Below are 12005 nucleotides of genomic sequence, written 5' to 3'. Positions count from 1 at the left end.
CCCCTCCCTCCTGTAGATTCAATGCCTTCATACTCCCAAAGACATGCCAGGCAAACTGGCCGTTTGCGATAGGAAAAGTACTCTTTAGATTAGGCTTCTTTCTCTTCTTTTTGACTGCAACCTGAATGTGAACTAGATCTACTTGAATCAATGTAAGTTTATATTTTTTGCAATATACTTCTTGGGAGATTTATTTACTGTACTCAGTATCACACTTCTATGACTGGGCAACAGTCTGCTATATTAACCAAATATCCCAGTATCCTGGACCCCAAAGGGACACTTCAGACCCACCACTGCATTTTAGGGCACTAAAAAGGATGTTGCAGAAACAATCCAGCTGAGCCCACACTGCACAGACTAGCTAAGGAGCCATAGCTCCCCTTCCCTGCCTGCAGTCACAAAACCCTTTCGACCTGCCCATCAAGAACGAAAAGGAGTTGAATTAAAAACAAGATCTTCTTAGTGTTCCCAGGCCAACTCTCAAGATAGGGTTACCAAATACAGTCCCTGAGGCAATCCATTACCAAGTGACTACCCAACAAGGGGTTTGTGCCTGTGACTCAGTGTGGCTGCTTCATTCCCAAACTCTTTGTAATCCAGGAGTGTGTGAGAGAAACTAAAATGGTACTCAAAGGCGGTAGATTTTGTTCCACAGGAATGTGAAATTGCCTGTGATGTCACTGACACAGACATTTTTCTCCACAGGACTCTCTCTTTCTCTCTCTCTCCTGCACAGCCTCTCTCCCTGTGCCTTTTGCCGTGCTGTTTCCTAGAAACACAGGCCAAGCACATACAATAAACTGAGTGTGTGTGTGTGAGCATCAAGGGGCTCTCCCACCCAGCAGCTGAAACCAGAGACACATCAGAGAACTGAACAGAGAATATTACTTTCTTTCATCTTTTAAAGGACACTGGGTGGGTGGGGAAAGACTCACACAAAAATGTGCCCCAAATGCTTGTTGCTTGGCTGAGAACTGGCCCAGCCTGAACCAGAATTCCAATCTAATAGCCTAAGGTAAATGCTGTGTGCTTTTTTAACAATAAATATTTAAATATCAAATCTAAGTGGGGGGTTGTTTTTAAATTATGAAATATAAATATTCTAATATCCAATTTACTATTGTTTCATACATACACAATGGGGAAAAATACAATAACATAAACCAATCACAAGATAGAAAACTCATAGATTACAGGACTGGGGTGTGTATTTAGTCACCAAAGTGAAAAAAGGTCCTTTTTAAACAATGGTATCAATAAGGATATAGACCTTGAACCGGACTGATATTTTCAAAAGCCATGGAACATCCACTATGTGCTGAAAGGGGTGTGGCAAGGCTAGGAACTCCACAATGTTGCCCGCATAGGTGTGGCAATCCTTAAACTCTTTAAATTGAACTACTACTAACGCAGGTCCCAGGTCGTCTCAGGTGTTTCATTTCTTCAGCAGAGAGTATAGTTCATGCAGTCTTCCTTTGATAATTCTATATTAGATCTTGAGCTTGTTTGAATTAGTTTGCATTAGTTGAGAACTCAACACTATTCCACAGGTTTTAGAAGCTTTGTTGCTCCTCAGAGGTGTAAAGTGCTTCTGATGTTTAATGATAAGCTCCATTAATTGCAAACTCGTATCTCTGTCCCCAATAGACTACATAAAATAAATCAGGGCTCCAGACCTAATTGTTGGAAGCTCTGTGGACAAAAAGGTTCTCCAATTCATTTGTGGTGAAAATGCCCCAATATCCATCATTTTTTGTTCACTGTCTCAAAGACAATCTTCCAGAGTACTAGGATTAAGCTCCCTTTCTCTCAGAAGTAAGAACATAAGAACATAAGAGACGCCAATGTTGGATCAGGCCAAAGGCCCATCTAGTCCAACACTCTGTCACGCAGTGGCCAAAAATACCAGGTGCCATCAGGAGGTCCACCAGTGGGGCCAGGACATTAGAAGCCTTCCCACTGTTGGCCCCCCAAGCACCAAGAAGACAGAGCATCACTTGCCCCAGAGCCCCTATCTATACCTTGTGGCTAATAGCCACTGATGGACCTCTGCTCCATATGCCTATCTAATTCCCTTTTGAAGCCGTCCATGCTTGTAGCCGCCACCACCTCCTGTGGCAGTGAATTCCATGTGTGAATCACTCTTTGGGTGAAGAAGTGCTTCCTTTTATCCGTTCTACCCCGACCGCTCAGCAATTTCATGGAGTGCCCACGAGTTCTTGTATTGTGAGAAAGGAAGAAAAGTACCTCTTTCTCTACCTGCTCTTTCCCATGCATAATCTTGTAAACCTCAATCATGTCACCCCTCAGTCATCTTTTCTCCAAGCTAAAGAGCCCTAAGCACTTTAGCCTTTCCTCATAGGGAAAGTGTTCCAACCCTTTTATCATTCAAGTTGCCCTTTTCTGCACCTTTTCCAAAGCTATAATATCCTTTTTAAGGTGTGGTGACCAGACCTGCACACAGTATTCCAAATGAGGTCTCACCATTGATTTATATAGGGGCATTATATAGGGGTTTTTTACATTTGATATTTGGAATGATATCCAAATCCCCAAAGAGACAAGGAAACTTTTTTCCAAATTATTAGCAGCAGGTCATTTGACAATCACTGCTTCCTGGTCAAACCCAGTTGGACCGTCCTTAGATAGATGGCATGAGAAACTTTGGGAGATGTGTTTTGGAGAAAATTGTACATAGCCCCTTTTTCTGTAGTTCGTAACAGTGCACAGTGAAGTAGCTATGAAGACACCTGGACTCCTGTCTTTGATTATATAAAAGTCAGAGGCATCCTAGCATGCAAAAAAGATTATTTACTTTGGTTCTTTCTTTGACTGTTTTTTCCTGTGAACCTGGTATACCTTCCATCATTCCCTGGAGAACGAAATGTGTTTATATCTGGGTACCTCACTTTAGGTGTTTCTTACTGCATCCAATATTTAAAATTTCTGTCCCTTCTATTGATAATGTTAAGGTTGTTTCAGTGTATAGTCTCAACTCCCACTTTTCACAGTCCTTGTATTTCTCTGACTATGATGTGTTTCAGGTTGATTTTTGTTTTTAATAAAAAGTAATAATAATAAATGAGGAAAATTCACATATCAATACAGTAGTTGAGGGGTGTGTATTTTTCTTTACTCAGAAGAACTAAATCAGGATTGTATGGCCTGTATCAAGCAAGAACGTACTTGCATGTCTGAATGATTTTTTTTAGTTTAAAATGACAAAATACCATTTTTTTAAAGTCACCAGAGCTAAGTAGTTGTTTACAGGACTTGTTCTGAAGTCCAATAGTAAATAAAAACTGCAATACATTCTTTTAAAATGTTTTATAAAAAGATTCCGTTGCAATGCAAATGATGTATTATGGATACTGTTTGGTATTATACCCTTTTTGTAGCTGGGAAATGTGTTGTAGGTGGACTACATGTAGCGATTACAGTGCTAGAACCTGATTCATCATTTTGTTATTCATCACTCTGTTATATATGTAGGAAGTGAACATTGTACCATTGCTCATTTTAAGTACTGCAGGTATTGAATATTTCACAAAATTGAACAGAATAGGGAAGTGCCTGTTCATGTAGACTTCCATGCATTGTGAAGCTCTGGGTCCTGTTGGGAAGTTATCATCTATATCTTGCAGCTCACTATAATTTGCTATTAGTGTTGATCAAAAACAAAGGGAGGCTTCAACACAATTACATATTTTATAATTGGAAAATGGGATTTTATGAATTCTTGCCAATTCTATTGCTTAGTTAAAAATGCCAGCTTTTAGATTCCAAATGCTGTGATGTTTGGTGCAATTTTAAATAAAGCAATTTTCATACACTAAAAAATAATAATCCTTCTTTGGCAATTTTCATACGAACACATGAAGCTGCCTTATACTGAGTCGGACCACTGGTCCACCTAGGTCAGTACTGTCTACTCAGACTGGCAGTGGATCTCCAGGGTCTCAGGCTGAGATCTTTCACATCACCTGATCCTTTTAACTGGGGAGGTGGAGGATTGAACCTGGGAGCTTCTGCATGCCGAAAAGATGCTCCACCACTGAGCCACAGCCCCTCCCTTTCCAAATCCCATATAAAAGGCCATACCCACACTTCAGTGGGTCATATGAGACACTGGTGACTGCCCAAGCTGAGAGCAAGCAGGATGATGAGTTGGCTCATGCATATGCAAGTAACATCTGTTAATGAGCATCACAGCAGTGCTTGCTACATGAGTTTCTTCATATTTATTTGAAAGTAAGTCCCATGGGAATTACTGAAAAGTAATTATGCACAGGATTCCAGCCTATGTCACAAAAACACATGCTTGGACAACGACATATGTCAATCAGTAATGTCACCACTTCTTGCCCACAGAAGACATTAGCCTCTTATCATTCCCAGAAAAAGTGGTTCCTTGTAGTCCTTAGAAGCCCTTGGGATTTTAATAACAACTCTACAAAGTAGGTCAGTGTTGTTATCTCAGTCCTGCAGACAGGGGACAGACACTGGAAAACAACAGAATTCCTAAGCCCACCTGGAAAGCTTGTGGCAAAGGTGAGATCTGAATGATGCCAAATGCTTCAGATTCTCCAACACAAGCTGTCTTGTGTGTAAGGTCATCACCTTCCAAAAGAACCTCCATAATTCTAAGCGCACAACATGCAGCTCAACTAACAACTTTACCTTATAGTTCTATACCGATGGCAATGTGTTGCCTCTGTTACAGCTACGTCACCAGAGACTAGCAAAGTGTCAGATAAAAGAAGGCAGGATGGGCCCTCCACAAAAAGACAGCATCCTACTCACTAAGCAGATCATCACTACAGGGAATTCATAGCTCTCCACTCACACACACACAAAAAACCAGTCTTCCTTTTACAGCCTTTAAAGGTCAGAGTGGAGTTTAAAACAGTCTAATCAAAGACTATAGAGATGTTCAAATTCACTCTTATGGTATTCTGCACAGAATATAGTAGTCTTATGCAGGTGTTGGTGGCTTATGAAGAATCCTGAAAAACTGCATCCAAAACTATACATGTTCCTAGAACTTGTGATGTGAGCAAAAAATAAATAAACTGGCAGACTCTGTCCACTAACCTTATTCAATGACTGGCAATGGAACTCATGACTGTTTGAAAAGGTTCAATTCCTGGCCTCTCCAGGTATCCAAGTGACTGGATAATATATCAGCTAGTTAGACCTGTGATAGCTATTTATGCCTATAAGTTATCACTTGATGTCGCAGCTGTCAAGTGAGAATGTGTCTTCCTGCCTGGACTCCAGCTTCTCTTCACCAGCATCTACACAAACATTGCCTTTCAGATTCTCTATCATATCCATAATCCTTGTCAGAAATTTCCAGCAGCTGAAGAGGTGCCTGATTTTGTACTACCCAGGAATTTTATATTAGCTTAAGAAAGGCTGCATCATGTATTTTGATACGGAATGGCTACTTATAAAACATGACATCTACATAATACACAGATCTACCTCCTTGGTTATAGCTCCACACTTACAAACGTATATGAGCATATACGGAGACCATCTGGATATTCTAATTTGTTTCATATTCTGCTTTGAAGATTTCTCCTTTGCAGAACCTGAAATTCTATGATTCCAGAAACAACAACAAAACGAAATGCTGCAAGATTCCAGACTCCAATTAATAATCCTGAGGTTCCTCCTTACTCCTACAGGCTTCTCACCTGGTAGAAATAAAGATAGATCCAGGTAAATCTGAAACAATTTAACTTTTGACAGCAGATGCAGCATCTACAGAGACAGAGCCTTCCCACCCTTTTCCCCCTCCTCCAAGCTTGGCACTAGCAAAACTGTTAAAGAACTGAATTAGTAACATGAGATTTGCCAAAGCCATGTCTCAGGCACTTGGCTTCAAACGGACTCAGAAAGCCAGTATATGAAAATCAAGAGACGGGGAAAGCCTCACCACTGAGAAAAGCCTATCTGTCAACAAAAGGGACCAGATAATAGCTCCACGCTTCAACAGCAAGAAGAAATGGGAAGCCCCTGGTCTATAAGGCCTCTTAGCTTCCCCAGGTCTACTTTTGTAGTAAATGCATCCTTCAGTCAATCCCCAAAGAGAGAAAATTCAGTGCTGCAGCCACAGCTCCTCCCCCTCCCTTCTTAGAGAAGAGACCTATCCTTCAAACATTGCTATTCAAGTCTTCTATGATGCACACTCATCCTTTGCTTCAGGGCAACAAGCTCCAGAAATTTAAACAAGCCACAGTGGCAAAACCACAGCCTTAAAAACTCTAATCCAGGCTTGGCCCACGACTGAAGGGTCCCATCCTGAGGTACTGGCTGTGCAGTCCCTCCACAACTTACCAAACATCCTGACCTTGGTTGTGAGCTAGAGGAAGGGTACCTTGAAAGCACTGCCCAGAGCACACACACACACCCATGCTTTCTAGCTCCCAAATTGGGTCATCATGCCCTAGAGTAGATAGAGTAGTGCAGATCCAATGGCCTCCCCTACAGACTCTATATAGCAGCTCTAGACTCAGGTCCCGTCCACACGAGGGGATTTGGGCCAGTTGCGGGACAGTTCGGGGGCGGATCAAAGCAGCGCGATCACACCACAACATCTGGGAAGCGTCCTGCTTCCGTACCCGAACTGGCCCTTTCCTGGGAAAAGCTGGCGCAAGTTGAACCACCTACCTTGGTGGTTGAAATGGAAACGGCGCTTCTAGCCGGGTGTTTGATTGCCGGCGCATCCTTGCGCCGGCACAACCCCGGCCCGGAGCCGAACTGTGCATGCTCCGACATGCGCAGTTCGGCCGGCTCCCGGTTAAAAGCCGCGCCTTAAGGAGGCTTTTCCCCTGCCGTGTGGCAGGGGCCTCAGTCTCAGATATCTTCAGTTTTTCTCCACATGATTTCCCCCTCCTCCTACCAGGCAGGCACTAACCTAATAGCAGTGGCAACAGTCTGCATAGGTAGAACACTGTGTCCTTCTGTCCCAGTGGTGCTATAATCCTATCCTGATACATGGGTTTGTACAGGGAGAAATTTAACACGGAGAGGGAGAAGGTTCTCTACAATGTTGGCACTTCTGACCTGGCTACAGCCCTGGATGAGAAGCATCTCATTCCTTCCCAGCACAAGGTCTGGCACAGTGCTCTGCAGGAGTCAGACAAGGCAAGCCAGTGCCTCTGATCTTTGTTCCCCACCTGCTGGTATGTTCAGTGCCATGACTGTCACACCAGTAAGGGGGATTTTCGGGAAGGGAAGGCATTCTGCAGCGATTACTCAATAATAAATATTTCAGCTCCAACTTAAAAGCACAATACAAATGTCAAGCACCATAGAGACTCACATGTCTGGGAGGCTTGCTAGTTACCTCTCCAGTGCATCCCCTCTGCGTGGCATTTGCCAGAGAGGAGATTACTTGGGTGAAGCAGCCAGCAGGATGCCCTAACCTCCCCTTTGGCTCTTCCACACAAATACTTCTCTATTATTTTCCCAGAACAAAAAAACAAAACACAGCTTCCTGGAGAAATAATGTGTCTTTTCCCCCTAGTTGCTCTACAAGCAATGAGACAGCCAGCTGTCCAAACTAACACCAGAGACTGCTCAGCACAACTGCTATGAAAGCAGATCGGGCTGCTGTGCCTAGGTTCAACTCAGAACCCCCCTCCCAGCTGGACTGGCTCTCCCATAAGACAGATCTCCCCCCAAACCCTTGTAATATTTTGAAACCCTAGCTCTGATCCTTTTAGTCCCATGTGCCCCGCTGTTGGTGGCACCCACCTCTTTCACCATTAGCAACAAACCGGCCCCCTGGTGCCACTCCCTCCTCTAGGCTGTTGCACAGGAATGAGAAGCATCAGTGGAGAGTATAAGGAGAGTAAACTGGGAGCTGGAGAGAAGGGTTTGGGGCTGTCCTCCTAACACTGGACTACACAAAGTGTAAGCGCAAAGGTGTTGCTGCCTAGGGTCTAGCAGAGTGAACCTGAGGTCAGAGGGACTCCGTTATCACCGGCAGATCCTGAACCGAAGCTTCGGGCCGCGGGTTACACCTGCAGACTCCTTCAGGGGGTGGGCTACAGGTGCCCGGGGAAGGTTTCGAAATGGCGCCTTCTAGATGAGACCCACTCCCCAATGGCGCCATCTGGAGCCCGTGCGTTCCTCGACCTCCCACCGCCCTGCTGCCGCCTTCCCGCCCCTACCTTGAAATCCGCGGAGAGCTGCGGCGTGTACTCCAAGGTCCAGAGCGCCCGCACCAGTGCCGCCAAGTGCTGGGTGACCTCGCCGGAGGCGGTTCCGGATCCAGGTCCGGCCGGCCCTTGCTGGTCGGGCAAGGCCAGCAGGAGGAAAGTGGCGAGCAGTTCGGTGTGGCTCAGGCACTGCACGACGGCGTTCAGGAAGCACGTGTTGCCGTGGTTCTTCAGCCCCTGCGCGCCCGGGGTGAGCGGGCGAGGGTCGCCGGGCGCCGGGCACGAGAGCCGAGCTCCTCCGCCACCCCCAGGTTGGGCGCGCTCGGGCCCGGCCAGCCGCCGGAAACCACCCTCGTCCCCCAGCCTGGAGTTCGCCCATCGTGGCCAGGCTACGGCGATCGGTTCCTCCGCCAACGGCCGCTGCGTCCAGCCTCCTCCTCGGCTACCTGAGCCCTCTGCCTCACTGAGCGCTCCCAGCTTCTCCGCCTGCCCCCCGCGACTGCCGGCTGGGCGGAGGAGAGCGGGCCGGGCTCATGGCAGCGAGCAGGCAGACATCCTGCTGCCGCGCCCCGCTGGGAAGGGCACGTCCCCCCCCCCATCAAGACAACTTGGGGAAGTAGGCTGGGCAGGGCGAGAGGCTGCTCGCGCCTGTAGAGTTTGGAGGTGCGTCGCCAGCCGAGCAACGCCCTCTGTTTGGCGCTCGCTCGCCTGGTTTAGCGGGGGGGAGCTGCATTTTTGAAAGCGCGGCAAGGCGTTGCTGCTGCTGCTGCTGCTAAGAAGTGGCGTCTGCTGGAGTCTGGCAGGCTCGCGGAGCGGGATCAGCTTGACCAGGTTGGGCGGGGACGGGAGGGAAGCGGGTACGTGCAGGTGCTGCCAGAGAAGGTGTTAGCGGCCACGGCACCGGGCTCTCTGGCGCCGTGCAACTTGCTTATCGCCTGCTCGGCTCGGGCACAAGAGGCAACATTAGGCGATCTCTTCTCGGAGGGCTATGTGACTGGGAAATCTCACAAAAACTAACCCGGCCACCTGGAGTTGGGCATCCCTTTCGAGTTTAAGAAGCAAAGGTCCTTCTATTCAACGCGAACATGATGTTCCAAATTTGTGCTGCACTGGCTTCAGCCATCAGCTCTCCCTGTGCGCTGTCACCTCAAACCCACAGATGGAATTAATTCCGTTACAGGAGCAGTGCAGTTGCTATTGAACTGAGAGTCCATCCCGTGCTGTTCCAGAAACGTTTAAACCTAGTAGTTATTGTGAGAGAGCCCCTAACCCCATAGTCAGTTCCCATGCCGGTGCCACCCCTTTAGTGAGAAATTACCTGATCCCCTAGGTTCCAATATTACAAGAAGAGTAGGGTACATGAGTGACCCAGAGGTGAATGGTTGTAAAAAGAGGCACTTAGGTGGATTACAACAGCATGCAAAAAGCCCAGTTCCATATATGGATGGAGACAGCAATCAAGGAACTGATATCAGACATGGATTCCAGAGCACATCTGTGCGCCCAGTGGTCATGAGAAGTAGATTAGAGCATTTGCACACCAAAAGGGCACACTGGGAATGCAATGTCAGTGAATCCATGTAGGGTTTGGTTCAGATTTCACCACACCCATGAATTTGCTGAGTGCTTTAGGCAGGCTGCTGTCTGTCTACCACAGCCCCTGGCCTATAGGATATAATAGTGACCTGCCTTCCTAGATTGTTGTAATCAGTGCTGTGTAATGAGTATGTGTAGTGCTTTAAATGCTCAGGAAGTTCTATGTCAATAATCATTAGTACAGCACACCCTGAAGTCATCATGTGACTGATGGCTTTAGCGTACAGCTCAGCCCCTGCTGCTGCTGCTTGATCCACATAACAGCACAATAAACACGGGCTGAGAGAACTGAAAGCTGGGGGTGTAATGCAGTCACATGACCACTTTGCCAGGTGCCATGATCTAGTCATGTAAACTATCTAATAATTCACATGCCGTGGGGCCTGGCAGTGGCTTGAAGGGGCTGTGCCCATTGGCTGTGTCCCATATATTGCTCTGGACTTAAGCCAACTGTGCTCTGACGTCTTGATTACTGACCATCTGAGGACCTTGAGGAACTCCAGTTAAATCATTTGTATGAGACCGGGATGTGCAGAGATCTCCATCAGAAACTGACTTTAAAAGGCCACCTTGAAGCTGGAAAATTTGCCTTGTGGATCTTTCTTTCGGAGGATTATTCAGCTTTCCCCTGAGCAACAAAATAAAAACCTCTTTTATTCCTTTACGAATACAGCAGTAGCTGTAGGACAGCTTAACATTATATGAACTTGTTTGGAGGGGAACAGGGATAGCCATTATGGGAGGTTATTCCTGCAAACAGTAGGGCAACAGAAACATTATACTGCAGTCATTCCTAAATTGTGTATTGGTCCATCTGATCATTACTTGAGGAAAACACTTGTTTGCCTAAAGTCATATGATAATTAAAAAGTCCGGAGAGGTTGTGGGCATACCTCCTTCCAGTCAGCATCCTATGATGTCAGGTAATTTAGTATTGCCTCTGTACTGGAAATAGTTCTGACACACCTGGTGCAAAAACTACCTTCCCCCAGAGGAAGTCACCTCCTGCATCTCTGCATGAGTCACTGCTCTGAGCTTGTACTTAGGGTATGAATGTAGGTCAATGTTCCCTCTAAGCTGGGGAGTCTTAGGAGCAAGAATTCTACTTTGTGATCTACTGGCAAAGTTGTGAGTGAGCCATTTGGCTACTGCATAAATTAGTTTGCTCTGGAGCCCTCCTTCCTGAGCTAAGACAAAAATGTGTGAGTTGGAGGCTTAAAGGGAACACTGATGTAGGTATGTATTTCCTGTTTTGTTTTGTTGGTGTATTTTTTAAAATAGTGTAGCTCAGCATGCTCTCAAAAGTTTGAGAGACACTCTTACAGTATCATGTCTGTTTCTAAGTTATCTTGGACACAATGTGCTCAGAGTACTTCTTGTTCAAAGCCTGCCAAAAAGAATGGAAATTGCACAAGGAACCAGTTTTCCATTTGTTGGAAAGATCTTGAAGAACTGGGCTGAAGACCTGTTGGCCAAGAGGAAGTATTTGTCTGACATGGTAGAAGGTTGTAGCTAGGGTGGGTCAGGCAGTTAAAAAGCTTCCTGCTTCTGAGCTTCCGGTGGGTGGATCGGCAAATAGCACACCTTCGGCTTGGAGGGGTTCCACCTCAAGTGGCACTCCCACGGAACCCTTGCGGTGGGTTCCAAGCCAGAGGGCTTTTGAGGGTTAGCCTCTTCGACGGCTTGCAGCCTTGGAATACAGGCTTCCCTCTGCCCTGATGGTCCAGCTGATGGGTGACCTATGGGTGTAAGCCAATCTGACCAGGACAAGCGCAGGAGATCAAGCGGAATAGCGATGGAAGACAGCGAGGTCAGAAGTGACCAACAATGAATGTGAGTGAGAGATAAATGGACTTTTTTTAAAGCGAAGGCCCCCCCAACCCCCGTGGAAAAAGCGGCGTGCAGGGAGGGACGCCTCCTGAGCGATTGAATAGATCAAAGAAGCGAGGGGGGGAGAAAAACAGTGTTACATTTTGAGAGACTTACTTGAGCTTGGATAGAGAAACGGCGAGTCTTTCGAGCTCTGAAACAGAGGTGTTGAATTGTAAACATGAGGGAAAATAAAACTGAAAGGCAGCCAGAGTCCAAGATTGGAAGAGGGAGCAGACATCATGAAGACGTTAGCGGATATGCTGAAACCGGTATTGGAGCAGCTCGGTGGTATTAACCAGCAACTGGCCACACTAAACCAAAACTTCGCCTTGCAGCAGCGCCAGCTGGCCGAGACGGAGC

At 46.5% G+C, this 12005-nt stretch overlaps 1 protein-coding gene across 1 annotated transcript in view; it reads right to left on the bottom strand.

The window, feature by feature from the left end:
• USP43 (ubiquitin specific peptidase 43) overlaps positions 1 to 10032 on the bottom strand; it is a 113756-nt gene extending 103724 nt beyond the window's left edge. The window contains exons 1-2 of the mRNA XM_015416510.1: positions 9999 to 10032; positions 8190 to 8683 (exon numbers count right to left, since the gene is read on the bottom strand). Coding sequence (XP_015271996.1) covers positions 8190 to 8683; positions 9999 to 10032 — 528 coding nt within the window. The remainder of the gene's footprint in view (positions 1 to 8189; positions 8684 to 9998) is intronic.
• Between the last annotated feature and the right edge of the window lie 1973 nt (positions 10033 to 12005).

The sequence above is a fragment of the Gekko japonicus genome, unplaced genomic scaffold, assembly GCF_001447785.1.
Source record: "Gekko japonicus isolate JY-2015 unplaced genomic scaffold, Gekko_japonicus_V1.1 scaffold2544, whole genome shotgun sequence".
In the NCBI taxonomy this organism is placed as follows: domain Eukaryota; kingdom Metazoa; phylum Chordata; class Lepidosauria; order Squamata; family Gekkonidae; genus Gekko; species Gekko japonicus.
Note: the sequence above shows the minus strand (reverse complement) of the source record. Positions and strands in the feature narration are given on the sequence as shown.